The 19903-nt window shown below is 43.9% G+C and overlaps 1 protein-coding gene across 1 annotated transcript in view; it reads left to right on the forward strand.

Moving 5' to 3' along the window:
- ITGA2 (integrin subunit alpha 2) overlaps positions 1-19903 on the forward strand; it is a 111609-nt gene that overhangs the window by 77509 nt on the left and 14197 nt on the right. The window contains exons 26-28 of the mRNA XM_075847559.1: positions 9929-10033; positions 11302-11415; positions 15270-15359. Coding sequence (XP_075703674.1) covers positions 9929-10033; positions 11302-11415; positions 15270-15359 — 309 coding nt within the window. The remainder of the gene's footprint in view (positions 1-9928; positions 10034-11301; positions 11416-15269; positions 15360-19903) is intronic.

Here is a 19903-nt window from a genome sequence, read left to right on the forward strand (position 1 = left end):
ATGCCCACTAAACCCCGTTCAGCCACTGTGAAAAACGTTATATGGTCGGGGGTTGCGTAAACAGCGTAACTCGCGGAGCTACGCTGTTTACGTAAGTCTAATAGAACTTAATGGTAGTTACGGAAACAGCGCTGTTTACGTAACTCACGACTAGAGATGAGCGAACTTATGAAAAGTTCGGTTCGGCTGGTTCGCCGAATTTCATGAAAAAGTTCGATTCGGACCGAACTAGTTCTGACCGAACCTGTAATACAAGAAAGCCCCTAAAAATCGTATATAACACGGTTTAAAAGCCCTAGAAGCCCTGTATAACACTCTTAGGTCACCCATGAGTGTATCCAAGTACTTTTGAGCTGTCTTTAAGGCAAAGTTAGTGTCAAAGTTACGCCAACATGTATGGCTATAGGAAAACGGATGGGACACGGTGATAAATAACAGAAACCACTGCACTTGTGCATGTTGTATGCTTAATGCATTGTTAAAAAAGGTACAAAAATTAACCATTTTTGGCGGCAGATGCCTGCTAGGGTTCATACATATAAGGTGGTAAAAGAAGAAGCAATGGCTTTTGACAAGCCCTCAAAAAATTTACCCTTTATGGTGGCAGATGCCTGCCGGGGTTCATCCATACATGGATGTAAAAGCAACAAGCAATGGCTTTTGACAAGCCCTCCAAAAATGTACCCTTTTTATTGGCAGATGCCTGCCGGGGTTCATCCATACATGGATGTAATGTAAAAGCAACAAGCAATGGCTTTTCACAAGCCCTCCAAAAATGTACCCTTTTTATTGGCAGATGCCTGCCGGGGTTCATCCATACATGGATGTAAAAGCAACAAGCAATGGCTTTTCACAAGCCCTCCAAAAATGTACCCTTTTTATTGGCAGATGCCTGCCGGGGTTCATCCATACATGGATGTAAAAGCAACAAGCAATGGCTTTTCACAAGCCCTCCAAGCCTGCTTGTAGCAGACGGCAGTGGAGGTGCATTGGTGGTAGTAGAGCTAGCCAACGGACAGCAAGGGTGGTAGTAGTAGTAGCAGCACATTAAAACAGACTGGACAGTCACAGGACAAAGCCCTTTGGTGGGGCAGGCCTCGGGCCTGCTTGTAGCAGACGGCAGTGGAGGTGTATTGGTGGTAGAAGAGGTAGCCAACGGACAGCAAGGGTGGTAGTAGTAGTAGTAGTAGTAGTAGTAGTAGTAGTAGTAGTAGTAGTAGTAGCAGCACATTAAAAGAGACTGGACAGTCACAAGACAAAGCCCTGTGGTGGGGCAGGCCTCAGGCCTGCTTGTAGCAGACGGCAGTGGAGGTGTATTGGTGGTAGTAGAGGTAGCCAACGGACAGCAAGGGTGGTAGTAGTAGTAGTAGCAGCACATTAAAAGAGACTGGACAGTCACAGGACAAAGCCCTGTGGTGGGGCAGGCCTCAGGCCTGCTTGTAGCAGACGGCAGTGGAGGTGTATTGGTGGTAGTAGAGGTAGCCAACGGACAGCAAGGGTGGTAGTAGTAGTAGTAGTAGTAGCAGCACATTAAAACAGACTGGACAGTCACAGGACAAAGCCCTGTGGTGGGGCAGGCCTCAGGCCTGCTTGTAGCAGACGGCAGTGGAGGTGTATTGGTGGTAGTAGAGGTAGCCAACGGACAGCAAGGGTGGTAGTAGTAGTAGTAGTAGTGTAGTAGCAGCTGCAGCACATTAAAAGAGACTGGACAGTCACAGGACAAAGCCCTGTGGTGGGGCAGGCCTCAGGCCTGCTTGTAGCAGACGGCAGTGGAGGTGTATTGGTGGTAGTAGAGGTAGCCAACGGACAGCAAGGGTGGTGGTAGTAGTAGTAGCAGCACATTAAAAGACACTGGACAGTCACAGGACAAAGCCCTGTGGTGGGGCAGGCCTGCTTGTAGCAGACGGCACTGGGGGTGGATTGGTGGTAGAAGTAGTAGCAGCACCAACAGCGGCACATTAAAAATAGAGCGGACAGGACAGAATCCCGTAGTAGCAGGCGGCAGTAGTAGGCGGCAGTAGCAGGCGGGAGCGGCAGCAGCAGCAGCAGCAATGTCAGATCTAATCAGTGGCATCAGGCACAGGGGTTTTAAAATCCTCACCGATCCACGCTTGATTCATTTTCAGAAACGTGAGATTTTCCAAGCTGTTGGCCGACAATCTTGGTGAACATCCCTTTGGTGACTACGATGTGTGTCAGGTCGGGGTATTGGATGTAAAAATGTTGTCATCATATTTTCCAAACTGAATTGGCTACTGCTGCTGCTGCTGCCGCCTATTGCAGAGGTAGCTCTGCCAGAGGCGGTGGAACGATGAGACAGTGGGGAGCGGAGAGTGGTCCCCCGGTCAGACATGCTTGCAGTGGTCCCCCGGTCAGACATGCTGCCGTTTGAAAGCCGTGACAAGCTGGCTGCATAGCTTCTCTCGATAATAAGCCAATTTTGCCTCCCTCTCGGAAGGCGCAAAAAACTCCCCCCTTCTGGCTTTATACCGAGGGTCTAAAAGTGTGGCTATCCAGTACTCATCTCTTTGCTTCATGCTAACAATACGACAGTCAGCGCGCAAGTAACGAAGCATACAGCTCGCCATCCTGGCCAGCGTTTCAGAGGGCCCGGTTGGTTCCATCTCCGCCCCATACTCCCATGGTTGTCCATCATCAAGGTCGTCGTCAGACTCGTCATCACCATCACTGTCATGTTGTGCGGCTGCCTCGTCCCCTATCCCTTCCTTTGATTCCATCTCCAAATCCAGCTCCTCTTCTGGTCCTGTTTCCTCATCCTTATCCTCCTCCTCCTCCTCAACATCCATAGCCAGATGTGATCCTTCCTCCATCCTTTGCTGAATCATCGTTGTGAGCGTTTGCTCCATAATGAATATCAGCGGCATAACATCGTTCATTCCGCTAGCGTCACGGCTCACAAATCGTGTGGCCTCTTCAAAGGGCCTCAAAACGCGACATGCGTCTCTAACCAGCTGCCAGTGCCTGAGCTCGAAATTACACTGGCTCCAAACGCTGCCCGTCTGCTGCATCAGGAAATCATTCACGGCTTTCCGCTGTTCGTACAGACAGTCTAACATGTGCAGGGTGGAATTCCAGCGTGTTGGAACGTCGCAAATCAGGCTGTGTTCTGGGAGATTGTTTTGACGCTGCAAGTCCAGGAGGGCGTGCTTAAATGCATACGAACGTCTAAAGCGAACGCAAACCCTCCTGGGCATGGCCAGCACACCCTTCAAACCAACATATGACTTTAAGAAGCGTGTTATGACCAGATTGATCACATGTGCCATGCAAGGAGCGTGTGTCAGGTGACCTAGACGCAGTGCAGCCACAACGTTCTTCCCGTTATCAGAGACAACATTGCCCAGTGTGAGTTTCAGAGGAGACAGCCAGCGTGCGATTTCCTCCTTGATGCACAGCAGCAGCTCCTGCCCTGTGTGGCTTTTCTCGCCCAGGCTCAGCAGGTGTGAGACAGCGTTGTGGCGCTTCACCTTGCACCTATGAAAAGAGGAGGGAGGAGGAGTGGAAGATACGCTGTGTCCTGTCGGGGACGGGAAGACCTCCATTGAGGAGGGCAAGGAGGAGGAGGAGTATGGTAGGCGCCTGGTGTCCGGAGTTGAACCAGAAAGATACAAGCGTGGAGGTGGTAATGCCTGGCATTGCTGCGGTTGTGCATCGGACTGCAAAATATTGACCCAGTGGGCCATGAAAGACATGTACTGTCCCTGCCCATAGTTGCTGCTCCACGTGTCGACGGTGGCATGTACCCTGCTGCACAAGGATAATTGCAAGGACTGGCCAACCTTTTCCTCCACGTGCTTGTGCAAGGCAGGGACAGCTGTTTTGGAGAAGTAATGTCGGCTAGGTATTCGCCACCTAGGCTGAGTGCACGCCATCAATTGCTTGAAGCCGGCGGAGTCGACCAGGTGGTACGGCAGCGACTGCACCACCAACAACTTAGCCAGGTGTGAATTAAGCCGCACGACAAGTGGATGACTGGGTATATATTGTTGCTTATTGGACAACGATTCCGTAATGGATAACTGATGGGACGTAGGAGGAGCACTAGATGACAGTGATGATGATGACAACGACATGGTGGATAAGGCCTGGCTACTACTTAGATGACAGGGACTCGGAGCAGCAGCAGCAGCGGCAGAGGGGTCTTCATTAGATGTACATGATGATGGTGGGGCATGTCGATTGTCCCACATGGCCTTGTGATGCCGCTCCATGTGTTTACGTAGAGCGGTAGTTCCTACATTGCTGCCCTGCCCACGCCTTACTTTCTGCTTGCAGATACGGCACTGTGCCATGTTTTCGTCCTCCGGGAAGGTACAGAAAAATTGCCACACGGCAGAGTACCGTAAAGAGGTAGTACCACGTCCACCACCAGCCCCTTCTAAAAGCTTAATATTCCTGTATTGCAAGTTGGATTGTTATGTTAACGGATAACGGGATGAGCCCATTCTAAAAGCTTAATATTCACACACTGGCTTGGCAAATGGCAATGAATGAGAATTTCTATCAGCCATGCCGCGGTGCACTCAGGGAATGCTGGGCGTTGTAGTACTACAAAGGCTGCCTGTATTGCAAGTTGGATTGTTATGTTAACGGATAACGGGGATGAGCCCCTTCTAAAAGCTTAATATTCACACACTGGCTTGGCAAATGGCAATGAATGAGAATTTCTATCAGCCACGCCGCGGTGCACTCAGGGAATGCTGGGCGTTGTAGTACTACAAAGGCTGCCTGTATTGCAAGTTGGATTGTTATGTTAACGGATAACGGGGATGAGCCCCTTCTAAAAGCTTAATATTCACACACTGGCTTGGCAAATGGCAATGAATGAGAATTTCTATCAGCCACGCCGCGGTGCACTCAGGGAATGCTGGGCGTTGTACTACTACAAAGGCTGCCTGTATTGCAAGTTGGATTGTTAGGTTAACCCATGCAACGGGGATGAGCCCCTTATAAAAGCTTATTCACACACTGGCTTGGCAAATGGAGAATTTGTATTGCAATTTGGATGTTGATTGTTGAGAGTAGAGTAGACTCCCGCTGTAGTGGATGAGCCCGTTCGATTGCTGGATTCCTGGCTTTTAGATTCCTAAAGCTTTCCCTAACTGCACAGAGATGCTATCCCTACAGCTCCTTCTCTTTACAACGCCCACTTGGTCAAAAGTAAAAACACGCCCAGTTGGGCATTAAGAAAGCCGTTAGCATAAATCTAAAAAAAATCACTCATAACTTGGAGAAAATAGATCGTTTTTCTAAATAAAAAACACGGCTGTTACCTACATTACAGCGCCGATCTCATTATATAAAAGATAGGGCACTTATAATGTGGTGACAGAGCCTCCTTAATGTCACTTTTAATGTCTATTACATTATATGTTGTATTTAATACCATAGTGTCCAACAGCAGTGAAGAGAGCTTTAACCCCTTCCTGCAAATGGGCGTTACTGTATGTCCTTTTTAACAGTGTGTTCCCGCAAAAGGGCATACAGTAACGCCCTGCATTCAAACTGTCACCATGTCAAACGATATGGTGACTTTACAATGATTGTTGCTGTCCGTGACATCACAGTTAGCCGGCATGGGACCTATCAGAGCGGCCCTGCGCGGCTGGATTCAAGGATTCAATTGAGGCGATGTGGGTACCCGCTGTAAATTATACCCCTCAGGTTCCCAACTTCACTGCCTTCTCAGGGATCCAAGTAGAGACCGCGGGGTTCAGGGATTTAGATTTTTTAAACTTGTTCTTCTCTGATGAATTTGTTTCTGCGATGGTCCAGCAGACCAATTTGTATGCAGAGCAGTTTATTGCCAGCAATCCCACCTTATGCAATGCCAGAGTTCAAAGCTGGACCCCCACAGACCCAGTGGAACTCCAAAAATGTTGGGGCCTAATGTTAAACATGGGCCTTATAAAAAAAAAAACATGTATCTGGGACTACTGGTCCTCTGACATATTGTACAATACGCCCCTCTACAGTACGGTGATGAGCAGAACACGTTTTGAGGCCCTGCTCAAGTTTTTGCATTATAATGATAATTCCCGTTTCCCACCACCCCAGGACCCCTATTATGACAGGCTATATAAGATTAGGCCTGTCATCGACCACTATAATGTAAAATTTTCCGAAAATTACACCCCTGAAAAAAATAAAGCGGTCGATGAATCCCTCATAAATTTTAAAAGGAGGCTGCATTTCAGGCAATACCTCCCAAACAAAAGGGCCAGCACAAAAATGTACAAGGTGTGTGAGAGCGCCACCAGGTACACACACTGTTTTAAAATTTACGTGGGAAAAGATTCAAAAATGTAACCCCCAGACTGCCCCTCGTTTCTTGGTATCAGTGGCAAAATATTTTGGGACCTGATACACCCTTTACTTGGTCACCTTTACGTGGAGAATTATTATAACAGTATTCCCCTCATAAAGTCTCCTTTGTCCAGATCCACCTCGGCCTGTGGCACCATCTGGAAGAATCAGAAGGGACTCCCCAAAACCCTGCTGTGGCAGACGTTGCAGAACGGGGAAAGCAGTGCAGTCTGCAGCGATAATCTGCTCGTTCTTAAATTTAAGGACAAAAGGGACGTACATATATTGTCCACCATTCATGATTCTAACAGCAGACCTGTTATAGTATGTGGATCCAGCAGCCCAACCACCAAGACTACCTGCATCCTAGACTACAATCGCTTCATGCGTGGTGTGGACCTATCCGATCAAGTGATCAAACCATACAGTGCCAATGTTTAAGAGCAAAACATGGTACAAAAAGCTGGTCGTCCACCTCACCCAAATTGCATTTCCAGGTATGCAGGCAATCGTGAAACCTTCCTGAAATTCCAGGAGAATGTCATCAAGGCCCTAATGTTTGGAAACCCAGAAGGGGAGGGTACTGCAAGTAATGTAAATCCCATTATCCCAGGCCAGCATTTTCCCACAGAAATACCCCCTACCGAGAAAAAAGACCCCCAAAAAAATGTAGGGTGTGTACAAGAAGAGGGATCAGAAGAGACACCACCTACCAATGCGATACATGCCACACAAAACCCGGCCTATGCATAAAAGAATGCTTCAAAATTTATCACACCTCATTAGTTTTAAATTATTTTTTATTTATCAGTCCCCTCTTTCTTCATATTGGCCATTATAAAGTATTTATTTTCCCATTTTCTGCCCACTGACTAAAATTTTAATAATACAAAAAAAAAACTAAATATTCTCACTATACCCCTAGATGAATACCTAGAGTGGTGTCGCTTTACAATTTGTCACACAAAATTAGAATAACTGGTGAAACCTTAAAACAAAACAAAAAATTCTCACTATACCCCTAGATGAATACATTGGGGGTTGTTGTTTTTAAATGTTCAATTTTTTTCGTTCTGCCTGTTATGATTATGTCCTGCCATAAAAAGCAGTTATTTTCATTCTTAGTACTTTTTTACCTTTTGGTGATACAGGCATAGCTCTTTTTATTTGGAGGGTATACGAGCTGTTCCTGATCAGTGCAGTATGGGCTTGTTTTACGGTTTTGTGCAACTTGTTCCACCCGATAATACTGCTGGTAAAGCTGACAATAATTTGTGGATTAGTGATCCTTTACTGTATCTATACATACGGTGTTGGACATTGCTCCTTTATATATTCTGCAGGTGATCGGTTGTTTTGTGCTCCAAAATGCAAATGGTGCTCCTTCCCTTCTGAGCTCTGGCGTGGGTCTTAACAGCAGTTTATTACCACATATGGAGTATTGCCATAATCTGTAGAATTGCTTTACAAATGTTCGGGTGCTTTTTCTCCTTTATTCCTTGTAAAAATGTGAAAGTTCTATGTTTTTTCAGAAAAAAAGTTGATTTTCATCTTCACAGACTAAATCCAATAAATTCAGCAAAAAACCTGTGCGGTCAAAATGCTAACTATACCCCTAGAAATATTCCTTGCAAACGTGACATGGCACCGAAAACCATTCCAGCAAAATCTACGCTCCAAAATCCAAATGGCGCTCCTTCCCTTCTGAGCCCTGCCATGAGTTCATAAAGCAGTTTATTACCACATATGGGCTATTTCCATAATGGGGAGAAATTGCTTTAAAAATGTTGGGGTACTTTTTCTCATTTATTTCTTGTAAAAATTAGAAAATTCTATGTTTTTTCAGAAAAAAAGTAGATTTTCATCTTCACAGACGAATTCCAATAAATTTAGCAAAAAAATTGTGTGGTCAAAATGCTAACTATAACCCTAGATAAATTCCTTGAGGGGTGTAGTTTCCAAAATGGGGTCACTTTTGGGGGGTTTCCACTGTTTTGGCACCACAAGACCTTTTCAAACCTGACATGGTGCCTAAAATATATTCTAAACTAGGAGACCCCAAAATCCACTAGGTGCTCCTTTGCTTCTGAGGCCGGTGCTTCAGTCCATTATCACACTAGGGCACATGTGGGATATTTTTAAAAACTGCAGAATCTGGGCAATAAATATTGAGTTGCATTTCTTGGGTAAAACCTTCTGTGTTGCAGAAAAAAAATTATTACAAATAAATTTTGCCCAAAAAATGTAATTAGTAAATTCCCCCTCTACTTTGCCTTAATTCCTGTGAAACAGTTAAAAGGGTTAATAAACTTTCTCAATGCTGTTTTGAATACTTTGAGGGGTGGAGTTTTCAAAATGGGGTGATTTATGGGGACTTTCTAATATATAAGGCCCTAAAAGTCACTTCACAACTAAACTGGTCCCTGAAAAAATAGCCTTTTGAAATTTTCTTGAAAATGTGAGAAATTCCTGTGAAAGTTCTAAGCCTTGTAACGTCCTAGTAAAAGAAAAGTATGTTTAAAAAACGATGCAAACATAAAGTAGACATATGGGATATGTGAAATAGTAACAATTTTGTGTGGTATTACTATCTGTTTTACAAGCAGATACATTTAAATTTAGAAAAATGTACATTTTTGCAAATTTTCTCAAATTTTTTGTGTTTTTCACAAATAAATATTGAATTTATCGACCACATTTTTTCACTAACATAAAATACAATATGTCACGAGAAAACATTCTCAGAATCGCTTGGATAGGTTAAAGCATTCCAGAGTTATAATCACATAAAGTGACACAAGTCAGATTTGAAAAAAATGGGTCTGGTCCTGAAGACCGAAATGAGCTTCGTCCTGAAGGGGTTAAAGGAGTTGTCCAATTTCAGAAAATGTATGTTATTTTTCTATATAATGAAAAGATATACAATTTTCCAATATACTGAATGTATTAATTCTTCACAGTTTTCAAGATCTCTGCTTGTTGTCATTCAGTAGGAACATTCATTGTTTACATTGTATATTTCCTTACTTCCAGTGGATACAATTCTGTCCATGGTCATGTGATGGACACACAGGTGCATCGCTCCTTACAGTATATGTATCTGTGCTGTATCCCAGCACGTGACCATAGACAGAATTTTATGGAAGTAAATAATAAATGTTCCTACTGAATGACTGCAAGCAGAGATCTTGAAAACTGTGAGGAATTAATGCAGAAAGCATATTGGAAAATTGTATAACTTTTAATTATACAAAAAATTACATTAATTTGCTGAAACTGGACAAATACTTCAACATGTTAAAAGAAGAACGAGGGTTGTTACTGGCAGAATCATTAACCTTCCGTTGTAAAATCACGCGCACCACCTAATCTACCACTATTCATTCCAGTGACCTCTTCTAAGTATTTTGGAACATTTTTCTTGCTACGCGGGGCTGTGAAAAGCATCTGCAGGAGCAAATGCTTCAAGGGAATGGTATCGTTTTCTAATTTCATGGGAGCCGCTTTGGCCTTTGCAGTCACACGTCTAACCTGAGCCTGTTGTTACTGGCCCGGTCAGCTGGAAGTCTAAAACTATTTTATGTTTCCATTCCATTTCTAGGTTAAAGGAATTACTTGCAATGCCGTCACCAATCCTCTGCACATAGGAAAAAAAGAATACAGGATTTCATTCACGCAAGAGAAATTTACGAACATCCAGGAATTAGTAAGTAGTATCGTTTAAAGGGAAACTCCACACAGTTCTATATAAAAACTATTTACACATTGAATAAAACAAAATTATCAGCCGCCTGTGAGAAGAGCTTATGTGCTTACGTCCCCATGACAACAGTTCCTGCCTTGTTAGTTCGGCATTGTGATAGGGGTATTGAATGGACCAAAATCTCCATTCACATCAGCATCCTTAAATAGCAGAAGGTTGTGGACCATTATGTGGGAGGGGATATGATTCTACGCATTGCCCCTATAAACAAAACTGAACAGGCGAGACAAGATAAGAAGAGTTGTCATGGGGACACAGACGTTTTTCTCACAGGCCACCTGTTTTTGACCTGTGATATTGATATGATATCCAGCAGTTAATATTAGGAGATAGCCCCATGCCATAAGCATCTACAGCCAATTCATATTCTATTACAGATGTTAATTATAAATCTCCCAATGAGATATAGCATGGACATATGTGATCTCTGCACACCCCTTACTTGGGCACATTCAGACGTGGCAGAATTGCTGTTGAATTCCGCTGTGGACAGTCCGCAGTGGAATTCTGCAGCGGCCGTTTTTTACATTTGTTTCTATACATTTTTAGGAAAGTTAGTTCAGACGTTGCGGAAAATAACTGTGACGAATTTCCCCTCCGCAGCATGCTCATTATGTTGCGGAGAAGAAGCGGAATTTCACTGCGGATTTCATATGCAGCAAGTGCTGTGATATCCACAACGTCTGAATTACCTGTCAAATATGAAAATGTTGCTGCAAATTCGCAACGAATCTGCAGCAACATTTTCAGAGGCAAAATTCTGCCACGTCTGAACATGCCCTTTCTCTCCACCTAACACTCTTGCTTTCACCAATCAGATATACATGCAGTATGGTCCCACCATCCAAACTTGACCCCCTAATCCAATGTTACCTCTTCCCCACACCATTAACTTTATGGTTTGTTAAATTAAAGGGGTATCAAGGATTAGAAAGATATACCAGTTTTCTCTCAAAAACAGCGCCACTCCTGTCGACAGGATATGTGTGGTATTGCAGCGCAGCCCATTTACTCCAATAGAGCTAAGCTACAATACCAGACACAACCCATGGACAGGTGTGATTCTATTTCTTCTATTTCTAGTAGAAATCGGCCATGTTTTTCTAATCCTGACAACTTCTTTAATGAAAATTAAGAAATCTCAATAAATGCATAAAAGCTCTACACATCTTGACTCAATTTATTTGCACTTTTTGTTTTACTTTTCATAGAACTGCAATAATGCAAAATGCTCCACATTTAAATGTCTGATAAATGATCTTCAGCTGAGAGAGGATTACTTTGTTAATGTATCTACCAGAATCTGGAATGGGACATTTGCAGTTGTAAGTATTAAATGATATCTATAAATACTTGCCGTGTAGGTTGATGCTTTCCTGCTTTTTTTTTTTCTGCATTGCTTGCTGCTTGGCTGCTTTTTAACGTAGCTCTATTAGGGCAGAGCTGAGATCTGTGACCAGGGCCGGCCTTAGGTTGGATGGCACCCCGTGCGGGACTCTCTATTGCTGCCCCCTACACAAACCAAAAATGAATCACATATGTAGACACGCACATACTGGAACATATATACTGTACATACATAAAGACAGATATTTAGACATACAGGCAAATATACATACACAAATTCTGGAATATATACATACAGGTAAATATATAGATGTACAGACACATACACACACACAGATAAATACAGACAGGAACATATACAAATACATAAAAGGCACATGTATACAAGCACAAAGACACATTCACAAACAGACCCATATATACCCAGTAAAGATAATGTAGTAGATTTCACATGCAGTCCTATGTAACACCACAGATAACACAGTGATAACTCTCTGAGAACAGATAATGTAGTAGCATTACCTGCAGGCCTATGTAACACCACAGATAACAGTGATAACTCTCTTAGTACAAATAATGTAGTAGATGTTACCTAGAGTCCTATCTAACACCACAGATAACACAGTGATAACTCTCTTAGTACAGATAATGTAGTAGATGTTACCTGCAGTCCTATGTAACACCACAGATAACACTGTGATAACTCTCTGAGAACAGATAATGTAGTAGCATTACCTGCAGGCCTATGTAACACCACAGATAACAGTGATAACTCTCTTAGTACAGATATTGTAGTAGATGTTACCTACAGTCCTATGTAACACCACAGGGTATATAGGGGACAACAGGGTATATAGGGGCAACAGGGTATATAGGGGGCAGCAGGGTATATAAGAGGCAGCAGGTTATATAAGGGGCAGCAGGTTATATAAGGGGCAGCAGGGTATATATGAGGCAGCAAAGATATCTTAGTTTTATCTGTTCTACTTTAATATTGAACACACACTTTTACAAAGAGACATAAACACATGCAGAGACACACACACACACACACACACACACACACACACACTGTAACATATACACATACAAACACAGACACATACTATATACACACAGAGGCACATACTGTATTACACACACTAACACACACACATAGATACTCACCATCTCTCCTTGCTGACAGGATCACAGGCTTCTTGCAAGACGGGCTGTGGGTGGAGCTTCCTCTTTTCTTGTTCCTCGGCTCTTATTTACTCCGTGTGTGTAACTAAGAGCAGAGCACAGAGTAGAGGCAGAGCCCAGTGGTGCCCCCTACATGCTGGGAGGGTGTAGCGCCCTGTGCACTTGCACACCCCTAAGGCTGGTCCTGTCTGTGACTACAGCTTATCTACAGTGTCTACAGGAGTCTTTGGTAGTCTGAGACAAACCTCCTGTCTTATGATTAGTTCAGACTGCTGCTTTCTACCTCCCCGCAGCAGCTCTCACTCTTCAGATTCGCTGCTGTAAACCCATCACAAGCTCACCAGAAAGTCAGTGTATAGAGATTTCATTTCTATTACAGCAAGGGCAGGATGATTATAAAGTACAGATTACTAATCCACCAGTGAGAAAAAGATTATCAGGTAATTGCTACATATAGATTTAAATAAATGAACCCAAAAGCTGCAAAGTATAATAATGGAAAAAAAAAATTTCATTCATATGTAAGGGCACGTTCAGACGTGGCAGAATTTTTTCGCTGCAAATGTTGGTGCAGATTTGGGGCAATTACGCAACGGATCTGCACCAACATTTGCATATTTAACAGGTAATTCAGACGTTGCGGATATCACAACGGATTTGCCACAGATTTCAGTTTTTGCATGGCAAAGGCTGAAATCCGCAGTGAAATTCCTCTTCTTCTCCGCAACGTCATGAGCATGCTGCGGAGGGAAAATTCTGTACCGCAGCCTAAATTCCGCACAGTTATTTTCTGCAACGTCTGAACTAAGTTTCCTAAAAATGTATAGAAACAAATGTAAAAAATGGCTACTGCAGAATTCAGAATTCAATAGCAATTCCGCCACGTCTGAATGTGCCCTTATAGTTATTTAATGTCCAACGCTCTGCTGTATATATGTGGAGTGTAATGCAGTTGTTTTTTTTTTGTTTTGTTTTGTTTTTACAAACTTAATCCACGGAAGACTAAATCATCCAGACATTAGTACATAAAATGGCAAACACAACTGGAACATATTTAATGGAAAAGAATAGTTAGAAGAAAACACATCTGCCATGGACTTTTTAGCTGTGGAAAATATGCTAACAAAATAATTCCTACTATATTTTACTGTCTCAAATGCCTTCATATGGTTACGAATCAAATGATCAATAACATGTACAGACTTTTGTTAGTACTGTGAATGAACTAAAAGATTGATTTCTAGAATTTATTTCACCTTTATATAATTTTTGTACCTTAAATCCGAGCCAAAATGATCATGTTAGTGGTCACTCTCACTTCTGTAGTATAGAAGATGATCATGCTGGTATCCGTAAGTGTTGAGATCTTGTGTCACCTCTGGTGGCTGGTGGCTATAGTAACCCCCCTAAATAATCTGAATCCTGCCTGGAAAGCATTGTGCTCGTAAAGACTCATAAGGGTGTCTGAAGAACTACTTAATAAATACTAAATGTTCTAAAGTAAATGTCAGCCCTTTAAAAAAAAAAAAAAAATGATAGTTAATCTTAGTAGGTTCAACAATCTGTGCTGAATAATTTCTTATAGACATACTGTATATTTAAAAGATAACATGCTGGCTGCCTGCAGCCACCACTAGAGGGAGCATATGAGCTTACTGCATACTGTGTTATTATTGAGTTTAGAGTGTATGCAGTAAGTTCCGTCTAGTGGTGTCTGCAGGTAGTTAACATTTTATTATTTATGTCTATGCGGGGTATATGGAGCTTTGTATCCGAGAAATAAAGATCCGATCACTATAAAGATATATTAAGAAATTAATCAGCAAAGAATTTTGTACTTTAATATGACGTGGTGATAAAAGTTGGACATTAACTTTAAAGTTAGGAAGAGTGATCTTTCAGCCTCTATATTGAGGGAGACGCAGCCCTTTTATGAGTGAGTTGGAACAGGTAGCGTTTGAGTGTTAAGCCAACAACAGTTTCATGTGTATAGTCATCCTAACAAATAAGCTTAGGATATTTAAAGGCTATACACCTTTGAAATATTTTTATTTTTTTAAAATAAAATTGTGCATCAGTGTGATTGGTGCAAAATCCGAAATACATTGTATTAAAAATAATTTATACTTCTCAAAAATTATTTTTAATAAAATGTATTTAGGAAGCTGCACCAATCACTCTAATGCACAAGTGTATTTAAAAAAAAAAAAAAAAAAAAAACATTGCAAAGGTGTACATAATTTTTTGTGACTGTAATATTGATTGCCTATCCTTTTGAAGTGAGTGGGACTGAGCTGCAGTACCAGGAACAGCCACAGCCAAAATCTACGGCACTGTGTCTAAATGAATATCTAATGCAGCTGATCATTGGGGTGCAGGGAGTTGAACCCCCACCGAAAAATAATATTACAGTCCTGGAAAGTCCCTTTAAATACAATCTCACAATATATTGGCTTAAGCAAAAAGATCAGAGATATTCTGTTAGATAATTCTTCACAATCTAAAGGGGACTCCATAGCAGACAGCCCAAGTTATTTCACCCTTTATTAGCTTTTGTGAACCATACACCTGCATGCATAGCAATAACAATAATACAACTGACATGGTGCCATATGTAACAATTGCTTTTCTTATTATTATCTTACAGTCGTCATTCCAGTCGTTGGAGCTGGTAGCGAGTGCAACGCTTGAAACGCTAAACCCTGACATATTTGTCGTCAGTAACAACAAGTTATTGGTGAGTGTTACATGAATTGTGGCATAACTTGAAAAATGCTTAGCAGAGGCGTATCTAGGGGTTTAGCACAAGGGGGGGTAAACATATCAGAGTGGGCCCCAACCCAGTGCCCCCTAACGCATGTTTACAACTGAAGAGGCGCATTCTAATTATATGCCAGCCATCATCCCTCTATATAGCCCCATCATCTCTGTATATACCAGCCATCATCTCTGTATATACCCGCCTGGCTAGTATATACAGGATTGATGGGGGGTTTTAAACAGGGATGATGGGGGTTATATAAAGAGATCATGGGGGTCAGTGGCATAACTATAGGGGTAGCAGCGGTTGCAATTGTGATCGGGCCCTGAAGCCAGGGGAACCCGCGGCTCAATGAAAAGTTACTATAGTAACTGGGGCCTATGTAATAAACCACTTGGGCCCCGTAACTATAGTCATTGACAGTACTTACATTCCTCCTTCCGGAGCGCAGCGGCAGTCCTGACGTCACAGCGCCGTGCGCTGCGCACAACGTCCCGACCCTGGATGGAGTCAGGACCTCCGCCGCGGCCGAAGAGGAGGGTAAGTTTAATACCACGGTCTGCTGGAGCTGATGGGACGGGGTCCGACTCCCGGGTCCCCCACCAATCAGCTGTTGTGATCGGGGTACAGCGCTCGTAAGAGCACTACTTCCCCTTCATTCCGGTCACTTTCTCACACTGAATCGCCAACATGGACGTGTCAGCGATTCACAGTGTGAGCAAGTAAGGGAAATGAAGGGGAAGCAGCGCATGTACGAGCGCTGCATCCCTTTCAAAACAGCTGATTGGCGGGGTCCCACGAGTCGGACCCCGACTCATCAATTATTGATGGCCTATCCTGAGGATAGGCCATCAATGTCTAGGGACCAGAAAAACCGTTTTAAGCCTACCATGTGGTAGGCTTTGATACAGGGCCCCAGCTTATACTGTATGAGATTACGGTCTGCTGGACCCTGTATCTAAGCCTACCTTATGGTGGGAAGGGTCACTGTTTTTGGGCTTTCCCAGACTAATACCAGCCTACGGCCGCGCCAGTGCCCAGCCATCATTACAGATGGTCGGGTACTGGATAGTACCCGGCTCTTCCCGGTACCCCTGGTGGCGGCGGGTATCGGGGTAATAATGGATGTTAGTGTTAGCCTCATTATGTCTAACATTAAGCCTTACTAATGGACGTTGTCAATCAGCCAGCGGCCATTACTAAGGTAGCAGTAATAAAGTTCAGAAATATACAAAGACATAGGGAAAATATTTTATTGAACTAAAAATCCCACACAATCCTCATTATCCATTTTATTGAGAATAAAATAAACGCCGTTATCAAAGTAGTCCTCGAATCCCAAGTAGTCCAACAACCGAACTTGTAAAAAAAACACAAAAATAATTAGTAACACATAAAAAAGCAAAACAATTATTATTCTTACCTTTCCTGGGTCCAGCACCGGAGCCACAATGTCAGCGAGCTGAGCCCTAATCCTATGTGTGATACTGTCTGCTCAGTCACTGTATCTAATCCTATCATGTGTGATACTCTTCTGCTGGGCCACTGTATGTAGTCCTATAATGTGTGATACTGTCTGCTGAGCTAATATATCTAAGCCCATCCTGTGTGATACTGTCTGCTGGGCCTTATATCTAATCCTATCATGTGTGATACTGTCTACTGAGCCACTGTATCTAATCCTATCATGTGTGATACTATCTGCTGAGCCACTGTATCTAATCCTATCATATGTGATACTGTCTGCTGAGCCACAGTATCTAATCCTATCCATAGCTATAGGGTCGTAGTGCTATAGATATGCTGTCTCCTATATACGGATATACATACACGCACACACTTTTTTGGGAGGGTACATGTATTGAGGCTATTTCCCCTGACGTTTCAAGACCTTAGTGACGCCCCTGGCTGCTAGTGCTGCATCGTTGGGTCACTTAGGAGTAGAGATGAGCGAACTTATGAAAAGTTTGGTTCGGCTGGTTCGCCGAATTTCATGAAAAAGTTCGATTCGGACCGAACCTGTAATTCAAGAAAGCCCCTAAAAACCGTGTATAACACTGTTAAAAAGCCCTAGAAGCCCTGTATAACACTCTTAGGTCACCCATGAGTGTATCCAAGTACTTTTGAGCTGTCTTTAAGGCAAAGTTAGTGTCAAAGTTACGCCAACATGTATGGCTATAGGAAAACCGATGGGACACGGTGATAACTAACAGAAACCACTGCACTTGTGCATGTTGTATGCTTAATGCATTGTTAAAAAAGGTACAAAAATTAACCATTTTTGGCGGCAGATGCCTGCCGGGGTTCATACATATAAGGTGGTAAAAGAAGAAGCAATGGCTTTTGACAAGCCCTCCAAAAATTTACCCTTTTTATTGGCAGAAGCCTGCCGGGGTTCATCCATACATGGATGTAAAAGCAACAAGCAATGGCTTTTCACAAGCCCTCCAAAAATTTACTCTTTTTATTGGCAGATGCCTGCCGGGGTTCATCCATACATGGACGTAAAAGCAACAAGCAATGCCTTTTCACAAGCCCTCCAAAAATGTACCCTTTTTATTGGCAGATGCCTGCCGGGGTTCATCCATACATGGATGTAAAAGCAACAAGCAATGGCTTTTCACAAGCCCTCCAGGCCTGCTTGTAGCAGACGGCAGTGGAGGTGTATTGGTGGTAGTAGAGGTAGCCAACGGAGAGCACGGGTGGTGGTAGTAGTAGTAGTAGCAGCAGCACATTAAAAGAGACTGGACAGTCACAGGACAAAGCCCTGTGGTGGGGCAGGCCTGCTTGTAGCAGACGGCAGTGGAGGTGTATTGGTGGTAGTAGAGGTAGCCAACGGACAGCACGGGTGGTGGTAGTAGTAGTAGTAGTAGTAGCAGCACATTAAAAGAGACTGGACAGTCACAGGACAAAGCCCTGTGGTGGGGCAGGTCTGCTTGTAGCAGATGGCAGTGGAAGTGTATTGGTGGTAGTAGAGGTAGCCAACGGACAGCAAGGGTGGTGGTAGTAGTAGTAGTAGTAGCAGCAGCAGCAGCACATTAAAAGAGACTGGACAGTCACAGGACAAAGCCCTGTGGAGGGGCAGGCCTCAGGCCTGCTTGTAGCAGACGGCAGTGGAGGTGTATTGGTGGTAGTAGAGGTAGCCAACGGACAGCACGGGTGGTGGTAGTAGTAGTAGTAGCAGCACATTAAAAGAGACTGGACAGTCACAGGACAAAGCCCTGTGGTGGGGCAGGCCTGCTTGTAGCAGACGGCAGTGGATGTGTATTGGTGGTAGTAGAGGTAGCCAACAGACAGCAAGGGTGGTGGTAGTAGTAGTAGCAGCACATTAAAAGAGACTGGACAGTCACAGGACAAAGCCCTGTGGTGGGGCAGGCCTCAGGCCTGCTTGTAGCAGACGGCAGTGGAGGTGTATTGGTGGTAGTAGATGTAGCCAACGGACAGCACGGGTGGTGGTGGTAGTAGTAGTAGTAGTAGTAGCAGCACATTAAAAGACACTGGACAGTCACAGGAGGACAAAGCCCTGTAGTGGGGCAGGCCTCAGGCCTGCTTGTAGCAGACGGCAGTGGAGGTGTATTGGTGGTAGTAGAGGTAGCCAACGAACAGCAAGGGTGGTGGTAGTAGTAGTAGCAGCACATTAAAAGAGACTGGACAGTCACAGGACAAAGCCCTGTGGTGGGGCAGGCCTGCTTGTAGCAGACGGCAGTGGAGGTGTATTGGTGGTAGTAGAGGTAGCCAACGAACAGCAAGGGTGGTGGTAGTAGTAGTAGTAGCAGCACATTAAAAGATGCCTGCCGGGGTTCATTCATACATGGATGTAAAAGCAACAAGCAATGGCTTTTCACAAGCCCTCCAGGCCTGCTTGTAGCAGACGGCAGTGGAGGTGTATTGGTGGTAGTAGAGGTAGCCAACGGACAGCACGGGTGGTGGTAGTAGTAGTAGTAGTAGCAGCAGCACATTAAAAGAGACTGGACAGTCACAGGACAAAGCCCTGTGGTGGGGCAGGCCTGCTTGTAGCAGAGGGCAGTGGAGGTGTATTGGTGGTAGTAGAGGTAGCCAACGGACAGCAAGGGTGGTGGTAGTAGTAGCAGCACATTAAAAGACACTGGACAGTCACAGGACAAAGCCCTGTGGTGGGGCAGGCCTGCTTGTAGCAGACGGCACTGGGGGTGGATTGGTGGTAGAAATAGTAGCAGCACCAACAGCGGCACATTAAAAAAAGAGTTGACAGGACAGAATCCTGTAGTAGCAGGCGGCAGTAGCAGGCGGCAGCAATGTCAGATCTAATCAGTGGCATCAGGCACAGGGGTTTTAAAATCCTCACCGATCCACGCTTGATTCATTTTCAGAAACGTGAGATTTTCCAAGCTGTTGGCGGACAATCTTGTTCGCTTAGGGGTGACGAAGCCCCCTGCCGCGCTGAATACCCTCTCTGACGCTACACTGGAGGGTGGACAAGACAGTACACCCATGGCAAACTGGGCCAGTTCTTGCCAATGATCCAATCTGCTGACCCAGAA

This window comes from Rhinoderma darwinii, chromosome 1 (genome assembly GCF_050947455.1).
Source record: "Rhinoderma darwinii isolate aRhiDar2 chromosome 1, aRhiDar2.hap1, whole genome shotgun sequence".
Taxonomy (NCBI): Eukaryota; Metazoa; Chordata; class Amphibia; order Anura; family Rhinodermatidae; genus Rhinoderma; species Rhinoderma darwinii.